This window comes from Coccinella septempunctata, chromosome 7 (genome assembly GCF_907165205.1).
Source record: "Coccinella septempunctata chromosome 7, icCocSept1.1, whole genome shotgun sequence".
NCBI classification, from domain to species: Eukaryota; Metazoa; Arthropoda; class Insecta; order Coleoptera; family Coccinellidae; genus Coccinella; species Coccinella septempunctata.
This window is the reverse complement of record NC_058195.1, coordinates 31,216,678-31,236,479: the sequence shown is the minus strand read 5'-3', so window position 1 is coordinate 31,236,479 and position 19,802 is coordinate 31,216,678. Positions and strand designations below refer to the sequence as shown.

At 33.7% G+C, this 19,802-nt stretch overlaps 2 protein-coding genes across 2 annotated transcripts; both read left to right on the top strand.

Moving 5' to 3' along the window:
- Nucleotides 1–1,191: 1,191 nt before the first annotated feature.
- LOC123317780 (ubiquitin carboxyl-terminal hydrolase 10-like) lies at nt 1,192–6,383 on the top strand. The gene is made up of 6 exons (XM_044904390.1): nt 1,192–1,835; nt 2,065–2,188; nt 2,288–2,827; nt 2,983–3,181; nt 3,241–3,481; nt 5,508–6,383. Exons 1-6 carry the CDS (start codon nt 1,815–1,817, stop codon nt 6,207–6,209), a joined length of 1,827 nt encoding a protein of 608 aa, XP_044760325.1. The 5' UTR covers nt 1,192–1,814; the 3' UTR covers nt 6,210–6,383.
- A 5,317-nt stretch (nt 6,384–11,700) lies between these two features.
- On the top strand, nt 11,701–16,621 carry LOC123317779 (ubiquitin carboxyl-terminal hydrolase 10-like). Its single transcript, XM_044904389.1, has 6 exons — nt 11,701–12,077; nt 12,306–12,429; nt 12,529–13,065; nt 13,221–13,419; nt 13,479–13,719; nt 15,746–16,621. Exons 1-6 carry the CDS (start codon nt 12,057–12,059, stop codon nt 16,445–16,447), a joined length of 1,824 nt encoding a protein of 607 aa, XP_044760324.1. The 5' UTR covers nt 11,701–12,056; the 3' UTR covers nt 16,448–16,621.
- The last annotated feature ends 3,181 nt before the right edge of the window (nt 16,622–19,802 follow it).

Sequence of the window (19,802 nt, the reverse complement as noted above, 5' to 3'; positions counted from 1 at the left end):
TCTAGTGAATCAAACGTCACAGCACGATAGAGTAGACCAAATATTATCGAATGACACCAACATTAGTTCAACGAAAATGCACCGTTTCCAAAATAATCGGAATTTTATTAAAATACCTAAAGTTGTCGATTTTCGAAATATTTTTCTTGATCACAGGGCCAGTTTATGAAAAAGGATATCGATTTTAAATTATATTGAACTAAGATGGCATTTATGCCTCCTTTGGGTCCTTCATTTATTGTAAATTTTTGAGGAATTTTGGTCAATAAACTAAACTGAACTAAGTTTATTGTTTAATCTCCCCTTATTGAAATTATTTCAAGTAGTTGATCAATAACCTAAGTAAATCTAAATTAAAACAATTGTTTTTTTTACATGATTTTCATTACTCAAGATAAACCCCCTCTATAGGGGTGATAATATGGGAAAAAAACGCTATCCTTCCACAAATTGGCCTTGTGATTGAAAATCAGCAACTTTAGGTTAGGTTTATTTCAGAAACGGTACATTTTCGCTCAACTAATGTTCGTGCCATTCAATATTTGATCTACTCTATCGTGGTATGACGTTTGATTCACTAGTTTTTGGACACCCTGTATACCTACCTATTATTTTAAAGTCTTAAGTTTTGATATTCAATTGTTTTTACTACTTAGAAGTATGAGGATTTAAGATTAGTTACCTAATCTTTTCGAACACAAGATATCACCCCCCGTCTTCCAGTTTTTTTAATTTAAACATTACGTACCATGAAAAATACCAAAAAAAAAGAATCAAACGCTTGAAACTAAGTTTGACGAAAGTTTTGTAATATGAAAGTGTTCTTCATATTTTCTCTCATAATGCGACGTTTTCGATTAATTTGATGTTGAAAAATTGAAAAGTATCTGTGAATTTTTAAAAATTGGGTACTTTGGCTGATTACAACTCTTTTTAGAAGATATACAGATGTGTCACCAGTAAACTAATAACCCAAATTGAGTTATTAGATCACCTATCTCCTTATGAAAATTCAAAATTACTAAATCTATTCATCAGGGTCGAATCGAAAAAAATGATATGGGAAAAGAGCGTTTTTTCAACTCAAGAATCTACTTATGAAATTATTGTACGAGTTAAAGACTTACCCTGTATAGAATTAAAAAAATATGGAAAACTGCAAATTTCACACAATTCAACTATTCATTTTAGGCCTTAAATTGTTTCAAAAAAATTAAGAGTACCTATCCACTAATCCAACAGGCAAAAAAAGTTTAGGGCATACCGTTTGAGTCAAATAGAAAAGAATATGATAAATATTGAAGAATTAGATTTCATTGAAATGATTCCTTTTCTTCGACGAAACTTACATCTTAGAAGAGTTCCGGTATGTTCCATTTTTGAATTTTACGCGATAAAATAATAAAAATGATTTGTGACGAAAACGAAAATACAAAAATTAGATGAAATAAAACTCAATTTTTCTAGAAAAATATCAGTATGCGCTTTTAACTGAAGAAATAGATATTGTAATATCTATTATCAAATATAGAATAACAACATTTGAAATCGAAAAGTAGTCAGATTTCCAAATTGTGCGCAAGGGGGCGGTCCCAACCCCAGGTAGAAGCATGATGCCATTGGTCAGAAACGACGAAATTAGGTAGAAAGGTAGAAACGGTAGCGTGCTATATAACCTAGCAGTCATTTTTCGGTCAGTCAGTTGAGTTAACCTTAATGGTGTTAAGATTGTTTAGACTGTTTGAATACTCGCAAGTTTTCGAATATTATAAACGAACTTTAAGGTGATATTACAGTGTTGTGATTGATGATTGATGAATTTTCAAGTTATGGATGTAAGTAATTCTTTTTTTTTTATCTCTAGTCAGTTGGTTGCTATTCAATAATTTGTTTGTTGTTCAGATTTTCTGTTTCAAACAGGTATGTGTTATTTTTTTATTTGAAAATGATCATGTACCTATATGGTAGTATCTCTAGAAGTTCAAAGATATTTTCAGCACTTTGAATATAACATTATATCAACTTCAATATCTGAAATGACATTAATATTAATTTTATTTTCAGAATATGCAGTTTTTAGATATAACAGGGTTGGAAGTGGACGAGATTCGTCACATAAATTCTTGTCTGTCCGATACCCCTCAAAGAATCTCCTTGCCTTGGACTCTCAAGAAGAAATCTCCCCAAAGTGAGTATTGTGATGTATTTTTCAATAATAATATCCTTGCAAATGTAGTCCAAGAAAGATTTGTTGTAACTAGAAATTTAATAATCGACTTATTTTCAGAAAAATTACACAGAAAACCAAATGCAGCAGTCGAATGTAAGAAGCCATCAGACGTTGATGAAGAAACACTGATCTCATACGACAATGCTATATCTGTTGATACACCCACTTCTAAGACGGATCATTTCATTCCCACACAAGTTTCTACAACGGCTGACAAAGAAACAGTTCCCTCCAATGAAATTGCGGAAGAACTTCGCAATTCACCGAGTGCCCCAATATCGAACCTGATCGAAAGTAATACCGAAGTGATGCCTGTTAAAGTTGAAAATATTGTGGCAACATCCTCGAACAAGACTGAAGAAATGAAGAATAAGCCTGTGAATGTCCAGACGTGTGATGTGAAAAAAAATGGAGTCAAATCAGATGTTAATGAACCTGTAAACGTATGGGCGAAGAAATCATGGACGAGTCTCTTCAAGAAAGAGGAACCCACGACAAATGGAGAGTTAGTGACTGAACGCAGTGATGAGAAAGTTAAATCGTTGGACACTGTTGAAAAAAGCAGAACTATTGATCCAGCCACTCACAGACTAGCAGGTTAGTTGTTGAAGAGACTTTGATTAAATTTTTTGAGTAGAAAAACGTTTAGGTTTTACATAGTCAGTTGTTTGAGTTGAAGAATCAATTATTTTTGTTGTGATATCAATAAACTTTTTCTATATTTGTTACTCAACATTTCATTTTATTTCCAGAATTTCTATCGAACTTCGAAATTGATGGAAAAAGTGCTAATCTACAACCAAGAGGCTTAATCAATAGGAGCAATTATTGCTACATCAATTCGATTTTACAAGCTTTGCTGGCCTGCCCACCTTTATGCAATCTGCTGATAGGACTTTCGAAGAATTTGACGGAGAATGGACACGGCCTACCACCCATCATAAAGAACATGTAAGTTTTATAACAATCCTTCGCTTTGACAGCATCTAAATCAATTTGAAATCTTCCAGGTGCAAATTCATCAATAATTTCGAGAAGCTGCCCGATTCCTACCTAAACCGTATATCGAAAAGGAACAAGAAGAAACAGGGGAGTTTCGACTTCTCCTGCGGCGACTCGATCGAAGCCTCTTCGATCTACACCATCCTGAATGATACCAGAAGCGACTCGTTTCTTGTCGAGGGACGTCAAGAGGACGCTGAGGAATTTTTGGGTCTACTGCTGAACGGACTGAAGGACGAAATGATGAATGTAAGTAGTCGAAATTATTGATTAATCGCATGACTCTTGGTTAAACATGATGAACGAGAACACTTGACTCGGTTTCGCAATTTTTAATTAAGATATTTGTTGATACGCGTGTTTCCGGTTTCATATCATTAAACTCATGTTGAAATCGGAGATAGGCGGAAATTTAATTGATCGTTTACAATTGGTATACTTTGTTTTTGGGCTGAGGATATTTCTAGGATTTTTCAAAGATCTAAACGTTTACCTTTATCACCTTTATGTACAAATTTTACATGATAGAAATCTACGAAGTGGTTGGGAGTTATACAGAGATTAGAGAAACCAGTTGTTGATTCAATCTGCAGAATAGATCTTTACCATTGAAAAATATTCATCTTAAATTCTTCTTATTGGTACATACGAGGATATATTGAAAAATTCTTAGTCTACTATAGAACCAAACAAAATATCAATGTCAAAATATTTTATTAATCAACATACTCTCCTCTTAATTGGATATGCATTTATTACAAAGAACCTGCAACGTCTCTAGACCTTTCAAAAAGATGTTTCTTCTTGCTCTCAAAACCAGAACTCCACAGCTTTTATAACCTCCTCGTTGAAAGAAAATTTACGACCTTTAAAACGTTCTTTCTGTTGAGGAAAGAGATGATAGTCGGATGGAGCCAAATCTGGTGAATAAAGGGGGTGTTCTAGTAATTCAAACTCTTGATCACGGATTTTTTTCATGGCAACATTAGATTTGTGTGCAGGGACGTTGTCCTGCAAAAACAAAACACCTTTGGATAGCTTTCCGGGTTTTTTCTCCTCAATTTTTTCCCGTAGAATGGTCAGAAATGTCTAATAGTAATCTCCGGTTATAGTTCTACCCTTATCCAAAAAATCAATCATGGTTACTCCATGCCAATCCCAAAAAACTGAAACAAGAACTTTTCTTGCCGATTTTTGGACGATTTTGGGTCTTGAAGAACCAGAGTTTTGCCATTTCATCGATTTTTGCTTCGTTTCTGGATCGTAGAAATGTACCCAAATCTCATCCATAGTAACAATTAGGTTTAAGAATTCTACATCGTTTTCAAATCGAGCACAGATCGAACGCGATGCTTTTACCCTCGCACGCTTTAGGTCAACATTCAAACATTTGGGGATCCATTTTGCAGCAATTTTTCTCACGTCCAAATTGACGTAAACTATATGATGAACGCGTTCGCATGAAATATTCAGTGCTTCAGATATCCGTTTTAGCCTAATTCGACGGTCTGATAAAATCATGTCATGAACTGCATCGATATTCTCGGAGACTCACACATAAACTGTCTTTCCCGATCGGTCATCATCTTCAATGGAAAATTTACCTCTTTTGAAGCTTGCAGTCCAATTTTTCACGGTCGCATACGGAGGACATTGATCATCAAGGATATTAAGCATATCTTCGTAAATCTGCTTACCCCGTAACCATTTTAAATACACGTACTTGACGATGGCTCGATACTCAAATTTTTCGATTTTCACAATTTCGGTGGACATCTTCTTTCTTTTGATTTATTGCGTAACTCTGGTTTACTTTTTTGACTTCAAACTTCACACTGACACTTCTGATGAGTTATTTTGTTCGTTGCTATGGTAACGCAATAATTTTTTATGCATGGAACTGGTCTATGCTAACTAGATATCAATACATCCTCTTGTATCGACATCGATTCATTCACTCTTTTAATCTGAATATTTAAGAAATACAAACTTCCTCTACCTCCAAAGTGAACTCAACTATAGTCTTTTAAAACTCCTCACAATTAAATTGCAGTTTAAATGAATGCTGAATTGAATTTTGAAAATGAAAATGATGAATTTAAGATCAATATTTTTTAATGGCAACAAATAGTTCAATTAAAATTGTGAAACTTAGTCAAGTATTTCCTTCTCTTCTTTTATTATTCGAATGTACGTGGTGTTTGGCATAAGTTCACATTATTACATTCAAAATATTATTGCTTGTCGTATCTCACAACTTTTTTTGTCCTTTCAGATAATCGAATCCTGCAAAACTGAGAACAAAATAGAAATGAATCACGACTCCGAAGACTGGAAACAAATGGGACCAAAGAACAAGCGTAACATCACGAGAAAGGTTCAATTCGACAAAACTCCAATCAGCGACATATTCGGCGGACTCTTGTGCTCAAAGATCTACAAAACGGGAGATGAATCCACAGAAAACATACAGCCGTTCCTGACTCTTCAGCTGAACATCAGGACGGCCAAAACCATCACGGAAGCCCTGGAACAGCTGACGATAAAGAATCAACTTGAAGGAATAACTTCGGCCAAGACGAATCAAAAGGTGGAAGCGTGGCAGCAGGTGCTGATCGAGAAACTGCCGGCTGTTCTTGTCCTCCATCTGCAATGTTTCCGTTACAATGGGAACGGTTGCACGAAGATTATGAAGAAGGTGGAGTTCCCCATCGACCTCCAGGTTGATTCCAAGATCCTGTCGGGAAAACCTAGCAGTTCTTCAGAGAAACAGTACAAGCTTTTCGCTGTCGTTTACCATGAAGGTAAAGAGGCCAGCAAGGGACACTATGTGGCGGACGCGTTCCATTCTGGACATCATACTTGGTTGAGGTTTGACGATGCAAAAGTGAGGTCAGTGTCAGTGGAAAGTGTTTTGAAACCGCATGGAGACAGAGTTCCTTATCTTTTATTTTATAAAAGAGGTGATATAGTTTAAGGTGTATAAATTGAACTATAGAATAATAAATTTGTACATATTAGCGAAAAGGATCGACTAAAATTGTTTTTTGTTATTTTATGAGTAATGTATTGTAAATCTGAAAAATTATAATTATATTTATGATGTTATGTAAGTATATACTATATTTTAATAAACAGACTTTATAATATATTTCCTCAGTTTTATTGAGCAGAATTTCCCCGGAATGAACGATTGAAAAAAGCCTAAATTAGCAGTGAATGAAAAAAAAAACATAGACTAAAAGATAATCTATATATTAATAAAAGAGGATCTATGGTTTACTTCAAAATGCTTTATTTGTTGTGTTTATTATTGTAAGGGCAAGGTTTATACAGGGTGTCCCGTAAAGACCACGTCAAACTAAAACGGAAAGTAGATCAGAATGTACTCTACCTGATGTGAAAAAATCGTTCATATGAAAGTCTCACAGTTTTCGAGATATTTGATGTTTTATGAAAATGTTGAATTTTTTCACTTAAACTGCTTTCTCTCTTGCGGAAGCTACAATTAAATACTTTTCGTATCAGTTTTTTTCCGTAAATTTTGTTGAATGATTACTCCAATTCATGCAATGAAAAATACCACGAAATATTATACAGGGATTCTGGAAAAAAAAATTGAAATTCATGTTCTGAAGGAAGTGTTTTTTTGTGCTGAATTCTATCTGACGTGGTATAAAAAAAAGACACTAGACCTTTTCTGCATATTACGTTGAAATGTTGCCTATTCTGTGAGGATTCCGAAAAGGTAAAATACAGGTGATAACCTTCGTCACGAAAAAAGATATTTGAATGTTTATCGAGAATGGAACATTTCTATGAAAAACTGCTTTTCTCACCTTTTCCATAAATACTTTAATTTTGCACTTCCTGCTGAAAATAATCAATCAACAAATCAACAAAATGTTATTAAGATGCTAATTCACTGAATGAGTTTTATTATTTCTTTTTCTTTGCCTAAAGAACTCTCGAACATCGATATGATGTGATGCGATTCAATGATTCACCAGACTTAAATCCTCTGGAATTTTTTACTGGGGTTTTTTGAAAAAAGGAAATTCATTCGAATCCCATAAGAGATGAAGCACACCGCATTCGTATTTCAGCAGCCAAAATAGCGGGGAGAAGTTTGTATGGTTTTAAAAAAGGTATTTCTCAATAGATGATGGGCATGTATTAGCGAAGGGGGTGGTCATTTTGAGCATTTGCTCTCATAAGAATCCTGAATTTTTATTATTGATATTTTTATGAAGTTTCTTCACAATAGATTTGTTGATGTTGAAGGTCCTGTGCGTTATTATTATTATATCATTGCAATTAAAGAAAAAAACAAAATAATTTCATTTTATAAGTAATTTAGGGACTAACTGACATTTTTCAAGCGAATCATTCAATATGTTACAGCAGAATCTGCAAAATGAAAGAATTTGTGGAAAAGGTGACAAAATCAGTTTTTCACAGAAATGCTCCATTCTCGATAAACATTCAAATATCTTTTTTCGTGACGAAGGTTATCACCCGTATTTTACCTTTTCGGAATCCTCACAAAATGGGCAACTTTTCAACGTAATATGCAGAAGAGGTCTAGTGTCTTTTTTTTATACCACGTCAGATAGAATTCAGCACAAAAAAACACTTCCTTCAGAACATGAATTTTAATTTTTTTTTTCAGAATCCCTGTATAATATTTTGTGGTATTTTTCATTGCATGAATTGAGGTAATCATTCAACAAAATTTACGGAAAAAAAACTGATTCGAAAAGTATTTAATTGTAGCTTCCGCAAGAGTGAAAGCATTTTAAGTGAAAAAATTCGACATTTTCATAAAACATCAAATATCTCGAAAACTGTGAAACTTTCATATGAACGATTTTTTCACATCAGTTAGAGCACATTCTGATCTACTTTTCGTTTTCGTTTGACGTGGTCTTTACGGGACACCCTGTATAACAAATTATTCCCAAAAAAATTGTAGAGTACAGAAAAAAAGGCATTCCTTTTTCTTACGACCAATCGAGCAATCATAGAGTACTTATAGGTTTTCATATGCCACATTGTCACACAATCACGATGAGTTAGTTATTATTATCTACCCTAGAAATAATTTAAATGGCAAAACTAGGTTTGCCGGGTTAGCTAGTCTATATATAATAATAAAAGAGGGTCTATGATTTACTTCAAAATGCTTTATTGTTCAAACGATCGCACCAAATTGGACAATTCTTTATTTGTTGTGTTTATTATTGTTAGGGCAAGGTTTATATAACTAAATATTCTGAAAAAAAATTGTACAGAACAGAAAAAAAGGCATTCCTTTTTCTTACGACCAATCGAGCAATCATAGAGTACTTATAGGTTTTCGCATGCCACATTGTCACACAATCACGATGAGTTAGTTATTATTATCTACCCTAGAAATAATTTAAATGGCAAAACAAGGTTTGCCGGGTCAGCTAGTATGTAATAAACTCCTTAGCCTTCTAATGACCAAGAATTGCGAAAGTTTAAAACTGGAAAAGGAATAAAACTATTGTAAATAGCATATTTCTCAAGAAAATTATCATGAGTTTTCTCTCTCATCAAAAAATGAATAGTGACAAAAAATTTTATTATCTCATGAATAATGAATATTTTTCAATTATCCATTGTGTTTCATATGTTGGAGGACTTCGAATTGAATCTTAGTGAATATCTTGAATAGAAATGGACAACAAACTTTTTGGAAAAACATTCCCTGTGATTTATTATTGAAAAAGACCCGAAATATTTGAGTTAAAAACTGTTTTTTCTGAAAATCTCAATTTTAATGAAAGTTTACTCTACATTGACTGTATAACTTTTTTTTTATATTCTCTCGGGAAGGTTTTGAACGAAACAAGACACATTAAATGGAAGTAAAATTCAGGATTTCACCGAATCTTATGTGGAAGAAGAGAAATGAACCATTTTCAAAATACTGAAATGCTGATTTAAAACTTTCGTTCTCCACCGTGGAAAAATGCTGTGTTGCTCTGATGAGGCCAAATGAGGTCGAAACCATGGTCAGCATCTGCTTTTCTTCGGTGGAGCGTACTCCATTTGGGGCCTTGACGATGGCAAATTGGCTAGCTCAATTCAGATCGTAACACTTGTCGATATTCATATCGTCGGGTGGTATGCATCTGAATTTATCCTCAATAATGTTTAAGTTCACCCCTATTAACTTTCTTGACCGAAATATTGGGAAATGAATTAAGACTCTTTTATCTGTATAATCCGTTCATTGAAATTTCTTAGAAAATGGGTAGGTAGGTAATAGTTCCGATTAACGGCGGTAAAGGGATACAAACCCTTCGGAGAATGACCATTTTCAAAAGGGATGTGGTGTAATTATGAATATCGATAAGAAATAGAATTCAGAAAAATAATAAAACGTTAAGTCTGAAAAGACATGCTTTTCAAAAGAAATGAGTTATGGAACAATATTGTTTGATTTTATGAAGGGCAAAAGGGTTCCTTCAGAGAAATCGATAATGAAGATGTTAAGCTTACGAGTAATATAGGTACCTGAATAAACTGTTCAATTACGTATCCTTCAGATTAGTTGACTGTTCAAAATCATTTTTCATGATATAATATACAGGGTGTCCAAAAACTATTCCTTAAATATAGAAACGACAACAAAACTAGGAGAATAAACTCTGTAATCTATCCAAGTCATAGATTACCTATGACCTAAAAAACTGCATTTTATTGCTCAATAAGGTTTTTTAACTGCCTTCCAACGAATATCAGGAAAGAGAGAAATTTTGTAGTCTTTTAAAAAACCATATTGTCCTTAATTTTGAGAATAGAACCATATAGCATTGAAGAATTTTTTTCAGCATGTTACAGATTGAGATGAATATGTTTGTTACCTATATATCGTGTTTTTAGATTAGTTCAAATTTTGAATGTGACGTATTTTCTTTTCATTTGTATCTTTGTTGAGCTGCAGTGATGTGAAAATAAAGTTATCTATATATCTATCTATCTAGTGAATCAAACGTCACACCACGATAGAGTAGACCAAATATTATCGAATGACACCAACATTAGTTCAACGAAAATGCACCGTTTCCAAAATAATCAGAATTTTATTAAAATACCTAAAGTTGTCGATTTTCGAAATATTTTTCTTGATCACAGGGCCAGTTTATGAAGAAGGATATCGATTTTAAATTATATTGAACTAAGATGGCATTTATGCCTCCTTTGGGTCCTTCATTTATTGTAAATTTTTGAGGAATTTTGGTCAATAAACTAAACTGAACTAAGTTTATTGTTTTATCTCCCCTTATTGAAATTATTTCAAGTAGTTGATCAATAACCTAAGTAAATCTAAATTAAAACAATTGTTTTTTTTACATGATTTTCATTACTCAAGATAAACCCCCTCTATAGGGGTGATAATATGGGAAAAAAACGCTATCCTTCCACAAATTGGCCTTGTGATTGAAAATCAGCAACTTTAGGTTAGGTTTATTTCAGAAACGGTACATTTTCGCTCAACTAATGTTGGTGCCATTCAATATTTGATCTACTCTATCGTGGTATGACGTTTGATTCACTAGTTTTTGGACACCCTGTATACCTACCTATTATTTTAAAGTCTTAAGTTTTGATATTCAATTGTTTTTACTACTTAGAAGTATGAGGATTTAAGATTAGTTACCTAATCTTTTCGAACACAAGATATCACCCCCCGTCTTCCAGTTTTTTTAATTTAAACATTACGTACCATGAAAAATACCAAAAAAAAGAATCAAACGCTTGAAACTAAGTTTGACGAAAGTTTTGTAATATGAAAGTGTTCTTCATATTTTCTCTCATAATGCGACGTTTTCGATTAATTTGATGTTGAAAAATTGAAAAGTATCTGTGAATTTTTAAAAATTGGGTACTTTGGCTGATTACAACTCTTTTAAGAAGATATACAGATGTGTCACCAGTAAACTAATAACCCAAATTGAGTTATTAGATCACCTATCTCCTTATGAAAATTCAAAATTACTAAATCTATTCATCAGGGTCGAATCGAAAAAAATGATATGGGAAAAGAGCGTTTTTTCAACTCAAGAATCTACTTATGAAATTATTGTACGAGTTAAAGACTTCCCCTGTATAGATTTAAAAAAATATGGAAAACTGCAAATTTCACACAATTCAACTATTCATTTTAGGCCTTAAATTGTTTCAAAAAAATTAAGAGTACCTATCCACTAATCCAACAGGCAAAAAAAGTTTAGGGCATACCGTTTGAGTCAAATAGAAAAGAATATGGTAAATATTGAAGAATTAGATTTCATTGAAATGATTCCTTTTCTTCGACGAAACTTACATCTTAGAAGAGTTCCGGTATGTTCCATTTTTGAATTTTACGCGATAAAATAATAAAAATGATTTGTGACGAAAACGAAAATACAAAAATTAGATGAAATAAAACTCAATTTTTCTAGAAAAATATCAGTATGCGCTTTTAACTGAAGAAATAGATATTGTAATATCTATTATCAAATATAGAATAACAACATTTGAAATCGAAAAGTAGTCAGATTTCCAAATTGTGCGCAAGGGGGCGGTCCCAACCCCAGGTAGAAGCATGATGCCATTGGTCAGAAACGACGAAATTAGGTAGAAAGGTAGAAACGGTAGCGTGCTATATAACCTAGCAGTCATTTTTCGGTCAGTCAGTTGAGTTAACCTTAATGGTGTTAAGATTGTTTAGACTGTTTGAATACTCGCAAGTTTTCGAATATTATAAACGAACTTTAAGGTGATATTACAGTGTTGTGATTGATGATTGATGAATTTTCAAGTTATGGATGTAAGTAATTCTTTTTTTTTAACTCTAGTCAGTTGGTTGCTATTCAATAATTTGTTTGTTGTTCAGATTTTCTGTTTCAAACAGGTATGTGTTATTTTTTTATTTGAAAATGATCATGTACCTATATGGTAGTATCTCTAGAAGTTCAAAGATATTTTCAGCACTTTGAATATAACATTATATCAACTTCAATATCTGAAATGACATTAATATTAATTTTATTTTCAGAATATGCAGTTTTTAGATATAACAGGGTTGGAAGTGGACGAGATTCGTCACATAAATTCTTGTCTGTCCGATACCCCTCAAAGAATCTCCTTGCCTTGGACTCTCAAGAAGAAATCTCCCCAAAGTGAGTATTGTGATGTATTTTTCAATAATAATATCCTTGCAAATGTAGTCCAAGAAAGATTTGTTGTAACTAGAAATTTAATAATCGACTTATTTTCAGAAAAATTACACAGAAAACCAAATGCAGCAGTCGAATGTAAGAAGCCATCAGACATTGATGAAGAAACACTGATCTCATACAATGCTATATCTGTTGATACACCCACTTCTAAGACGGATCATTTCATTCCCACACAAGTTTCTACAACGGCTGACAAAGAAACAGTTCCCTCCAATGAAATTGCGGAAGAACTTCGCAATTCACCGAGTGCCCCAATATCGAACCTGATCGAAAGTAATACCGAAGTGATGCCTGTTAAAGTTGAAAATATTGTGGCAACATCCTCGAACAAGACTGAAGAAATGAAGAATAAGCCTGTGAAGGTCCAGACGTGTGATGTGAAAAAAAATGGAGTCAAATCAGATGTTAATGAACCTGTAAACGTATGGGCGAAGAAATCATGGACGAGTCTCTTCAAGAAAGAGGAACCCACGACAAATGGAGAGTTAGTGACTGAACGCAGTGATGAGAAAGTTAAATCGTTGGACACTGTTGAAAAAAGCAGAACTATTGATCCAGCCACTCACAGACTAGCAGGTTAGTTGTTGAAGAGACTTTGATTAAATTTTTTGAGTAGAAAAACGTTTAGGTTTTACATAGTCAGTTGTTTGAGTTGAAAAATCAATTATTTTTGTTGTGATATCAATAAACTTTTTCTATATTTGTTACTCAACATTTCATTTTATTTCCAGAATTTCTATCGAACTTCGAAATTGATGGAAAAAGTGCTAATCTACAACCAAGAGGCTTAATCAATAGGAGCAATTATTGCTACATCAATTCGATTTTACAAGCTTTGCTGGCCTGCCCACCTTTATGCAATCTGCTGATAGGACTTTCGAAGAATTTGACGGAGAATGGACACGGCCTACCACCCATCATAAAGAACATGTAAGTTTTATAACAATCCTTCGCTTTGACAGCATCTAAATCAATTTGAAATCTTCCAGGTGCAAATTCATCAATAATTTCGAGAAGCTGCCCGATTCCTACCTAAACCGTATATCGAAAAGGAACAAGAAGAAACAGGGGAGTTTCGACTTCTCCTGCGGCGACTCGATCGAAGCCTCTTCGATCTACACCATCCTGAATGATACCAGAAGCGACTCGTTTCTTGTCGAGGGACGTCAAGAGGACGCTGAGGAATTTTTGGGTCTACTGCTGAACGGACTGAAGGACGAAATGATGAATGTAAGTAGTCGAAATTATTGATTAATCGCATGACTCTTGGTTAAACATGATGAACGAGAACACTTGACTCGGTTTCGCAATTTTTAATTAAGATATTTGTTGATACAAGTGTTTCCGGTTTCATATCATTAAACTCATGTTGAAATCGGAGATAGGCGGAAATTTAATTGATCGTTTACAATTGGTATACTTTGTTTTTGGGCTGAGGATATTTCTAGGATTTTTCAAACATCTAAACGTTTACCTTTATCACCTTTATGTACAATTTTTACATGATAGAAATCTACGAAGTGGTTGGGAGTTATACAGAGATTAGAGAAACCAGTTGTTGATTTAATCTGCAGAATAGATCTTCACCATTGAAAAATATTCATCTTAAATTCTTCTTATTGGTACATACGAGGATATATTGAAAAATTCTTAGTCTACTATAGAACCAAACAAAATTTCAATGTCAAAATATTTTATTAATCAACATACTCTCCTCTTAATTGGATATGCATTTATTACAAAGAACCTGCAACGTCTCTAGACCTTTCAAAAAGATGTTTCTTCTTGCTCTCAAAACCAGAACTCCACAGCTTTTATAACCTCCTCGTTGAAAGAAAATTTACGACCTTTTAAACGTTCTTTCTGTTGAGGAAAGAGATGATAGTCGGATGGAGCCAAATCTGGTGAATAAAGGGGGTGTTCTAGTAATTCAAACTCTTGATCACGGATTTTTTTCATGGCAACATTAGATTTGTGTGCAGGGGCGTTGTCCTGCGAAAACAAAACACCTTTGGATAGCTTTCCGGGTTTTTTCTCCTCAATTTTTTCCCGTAGAATGGTCAGAAATGTCTAATAGTAATCTCCGGTTATAGTTCTACCCTTATCCAAAAAATCAATCATGGTTACTCCATGCCAATCCCAAAAAACTGAAACAAGAACTTTTCTTGCCGATTTTTGGACGATTTTGGGTCTTGAAGAACCAGAGTTTTGCCATTTCATCGATTTTTGCTTCGTTTCTGGATCGTAGAAATGTACCCAAATCTCATCCATAGTAACAATTATGTTTAAGAAGTCTACATCGTTTTCAAATCGAGCACAGATCGAACGCGATGCTTTTACCCTCGCACGCTTTAGGTCAACATTCAAACATTTGGGGATCCATTTTGCAGCAATTTTTCTCACGTCCAAATTGACGTAAACTATATGATGAACGCGTTCGCATGAAATATTCAGTGCTTCAGATATCCGTTTTAGCCTAATTCGACGGTCTGATAAAATCATGTCATGAACTGCATCGATATTCTCGGAGACTCACACATAAACTGTCTTTCCCGATCGGTCATCATCTTCAATGGAAAATTTACCTCTTTTGAAGCTTGCAGTCCAATTTTTCACGGTCGCATACGGAGGACATTGATCATCAAGGATATTAAGCATATCTTCGTAAATCTGCTTACCCCGTAACCATTTTAAATACACGTACTTGACGATGGCTCGATACTCAAATTTTTCGATTTTCACAATTTCGGTGGACATCTTCTTTCTTTTGATTTATTGCGTAACTCTGGTTTACTTTTTTGACTTCAAACTTCACACTGACACTTCTGATGAGTTATTTTGTTCGTTGCTATGGTAACGCAATAATTTTTTATGCATGGAACTGGTCTATGCTAACTAGATATCAATACATCCTCTTGTATCGACATCGATTCATTCACTCTTTTAATCTGAATATTTAAGAAATACAAACTTCCTCTACCTCCAAAGTGAACTCAACTATAGTCTTTTAAAACTCCTCACAATTAAATTGCAGTTTAAATGAATGCTGAATTGAATTTTGAAAATGAAAATGATGAATTTAAGATCAATATTTTTTAATGGCAACAAATAGTTCAATTAAGATTGTGAAACTTAGTCAAGTATTTCCTTCTCTTCTTTTATTATTCGAATGTACGTGGTGTTTGGCATAAGTTCACATTATTACATTCAAAATATTATTGCTTGTCGTATCTCACAACTTTTTTTGTCCTTTCAGATAATCGAATCCTGCAAAACTGAGAACAAAATAGAAATGAATCACGACTCCGAAGACTGGAAACAAATGGGACCAAAGAACAAGCGTAACATCACGAGAAAGGTTCAATTCGACAAAACTCCAATCAGCGACATATTCGGCGGACTCTTGTGCTCAAAGATCCACAAAACGGGAGATGAATCCACAGAAAACATACAGCCGTTCCTGACTCTTCAGCTGAACATCAGGACGGCCAAAACCATCACGGAAGCCCTGGAACAGCTGACGATAAAGAATCAACTTGAAGGAATAACTTCGGCCAAGACGAATCAAAAGGTGGAAGCGTGGCAGCAGGTGCTGATCGAGAAACTGCCGGCTGTTCTTGTCCTCCATCTGCAATGTTTCCGTTACAATGGGAACGGTTGCACGAAGATTATGAAGAAGGTGGAGTTCCCCATCGACCTCCAGGTTGATTCCAAGATCCTGTCGGGAAAACCTAGCAGTTCTTCAGAGAAACAGTACAAGCTTTTCGCTGTCGTTTACCATGAAGGTAAAGAGGCCAGCAAGGGACACTATGTGGCGGACGCGTTCCATTCTGGACATCATACTTGGTTGAGGTTTGACGATGCAAAAGTGAGGTCAGTGTCAGTGGAAAGTGTTTTGAAACCGCATGGAGACAGAGTTCCTTATCTTTTATTTTATAAAAGAGGTGATATAGTTTAAGGTGTATAAATTGAACTATAGAATAATAAATTTGTACATATTAGCGAAAAGGATCGACTAAAATTGTTTTTTGTTATTTTATGAGTAATGTATTGTAAATCTGAAAAATTATAATTATATTTATGATGTTATGTAAGTATATACTATATTTTAATAAACAGACTTTATAATATATTTCCTCAGTTTTATTGAGCAGAATTTCCCCGGAATGAACGATTGAAAAAAGCCTAAATTAGCAGTGAATGAAAAAAAAAACATAGACTAAAAGATAATCTATATATTAATAAAAGAGGATCTATGGTTTACTTCAAAATGCTTTATTTGTTGTGTTTATTATTGTAAGGGCAAGGTTTATACAGGGTGTCCCGTAAAGACCACGTCAAACTAAAACGGAAAGTAGATCAGAATGTACTCTACCTGATGTGAAAAAATCGTTCGTATGACAGTGTCACAGTTTTCGAGATATTTGATGTTTTATGAAAATGTTGAATTTTTTCACTTAAACTGCTTTCTCTCTTGCGGAAGATACAATTAAATACTTTTCGTATCAGTTTTTTTCCGTAAATTTTGTTGAATGATTACTCCAATTCATGCAATGAAAAATACCACGAAATATTATACAGGGATTCTGGAAAAAAAAATTGAAATTCATGTTCTGAAGGAAGTGTTTTTTTGTGCTGAATTCTATCTGACGTGGTATAAAAAAAAGACACTAGACCTTTTCTGCATATTACGTTGAAATGTTGCCTATTCTGTGAGGATTCCGAAAAGGTAAAATACAGGTGATAACCTTCGTCACGAAAAAAGATATTTGAATGTTTATCGAGAATGGAACATTTCTATGAAAAACTGCTTTTCTCACCTTTTCCATAAATACTTTAATTTTGCACTTCCTGCTGAAAATAATCAATCAACAAATCAACAAAATGTTATTAAGATGCTAATTCACTGAATGAGTTTTATTATTTCTTTTTCTTTGCCTAAAGAACTCTCGAACATCGATATGATGTGATGCGATTCAATGATTCACCAGACTTAAATCCTCTGGAATTTTTTACTGGGGTTTTTTGAAAAAAGGAAATTTATTCGAATCCCATAAGAGATGAAGCACACCGCATTCGTATTTCAGCAGCCAAAATAGCGGGGAGAAGTTTGTATGGTTTTAAAAAAGGTATTTCTCAATAGATGATGGGCATGTATTAGCGAAGGGGGTGGTCATTTTGAGCATTTGCTCTCATAAGAATCCTGAATTTTTATTATTGATATTTTTATGAAGTTTCTTCACAATAGATTTGTTGATGTTGAAGGTCCTGTGCGTTATTATTATTATATCATTGCAATTGAAGAAAAAAACAGAATAATTTCATTTTATAAGTAATTTAGGGACTAACTGACATTTTTCAAGCGAATCATTCAATATGTTACAGCAGAATCTGCAAAATGAAAGAATTTGTGGAAAAGGTGACAAAATCAGTTTTTCACAGAAATGCTCCATTCTCGATAAACATTCAAATATCTTTTTTCGTGACGAAGGTTATCACCCGTATTTTACCTTTTCGGAATCCTCACAAAATGGGCAACTTTTCAACGTAATATGCAGAAAAGGTCTAGTGTCTTTTTTTTATACCACGTCAGATAGAATTCAGCACAAAAAAACACTTCCTTCAGAACATGAATTTTAATTTTTTTTTTCAGAATCCCTGTATAATATTTTGTGGTATTTTTCATTGCATGAATTGAGGTAATCATTCAACAAAATTTACGGAAAAAAAACTGATTCGAAAAGTATTTAATTGTAGCTTCCGCAAGAGAGAAAGCATTTTAAGTGAAAAAATTCGACATTTTCATAAAACATCAAATATCTCGAAAACTGTGAAACTTTCATATGAACGATTTTTTCACATCAGTTAGAGCACATTCTGATCTACTTTTCGTTTTCGTTTGACGTGGTCTTTACGGGACACCCTGTATAACAAATTATTCCCAAAAAAAATTGTAGAGTACAGAAAAAAAGGCATTCCTTTTTCTTAGGACCAATCGAGCAATCATAGAGTACTTATAGGTTTTCATATGCCACATTGTCACACAATCACGATGAGTTAGTTATTATTATCTACCCTAGAAATAATTTAAATGGCAAAACTAGGTTTGCCGGGTTAGCTAGTCTATATATAATAATAAAAGAGGGTCTATGATTTACTTCAAAATGCTTTATTGTTCAAACGATCGCACCAAATTGGACAATTCTTTATTTGTTGTGTTTATTATTGTTAGGGCAAGGTTTATATAACTAAATATTCTGAAAAAAAATTGTACAGAACAGAAAAAAAGGCATTCCTTTTTCTTACGACCAATCGAGCAATCATAGAGTACTTATAGGTTTTCGTATGCCACATTGTCACACAATCACGATGAGTTAGTTATTATTATCTACCCTAGAAATAATTTAAATGGCAAAACAAGGTTTGATGGGTCAGCTAGTATGTAATAAACTCCTTAGCCTTCTAATGACCAAGAATTGCGAAAGTTTAAAACTGGAAAAGGAATAAAACTATTGTAAATAGCATATTTCTCAAGAAAATTATCATGAGTTTTCTCTCTCATCAAGAAAATGAATAGTGACAAAAAATTTTATTATCTCATGAATAATGAATATTTTTCTATTATCCATTGTGTTTCATATGTTGGAGGACTTCGAATTGAATCTTAGTGAATATCTTGAATAGAAATGGACAACAAACTTTTTGGAAAAACATTCCCTGTGATTTATTATTGAAAAAGACCCGAAATATTTGAGTTAAAAACTGTTTTTTCTGAAAATCTCAATTTTAATGAAAGTTTACTCTACATTGACTGTATAACTTTTTTTTTATATTCTCTCGGGAAGGTTTTGAACGAAACAAGACACATTAAATGGAAGTAAAATTCAGGATTTCACCGAATCTTATGTGGAAGAAGAGAAATGAACCATTTTCAAAATACTGAAATGCTGATTTAAAACTTTCGTTCTCCACCGTGGAAAAATGCTGTGTTGCTCTGATGAGGCCAAATGAGGTCGAAACCATGGTCAGCATCTGCTTTTCTTCGGTGGAGCGTACTCCATTTGGGGCCTTGACGATGGCAAATTGGCTAGCTCAATTCAGATCGTAACACTTGTCGATATTCATATCGTCGGGTGGTATGCATCTGAATTTATCCTCAATAATGTTTAAGTTCACCCATATTAACTTTCTTGACCGAAATATTGGGAAATGAATTAAGACTCTTTTATCTGTATAATCCGTTCATTGAAATTTCTTAGAAAATGGGTAGGTAGGTAATAGTTCCGATTAACGGCGGTAAAGGGATACAAACC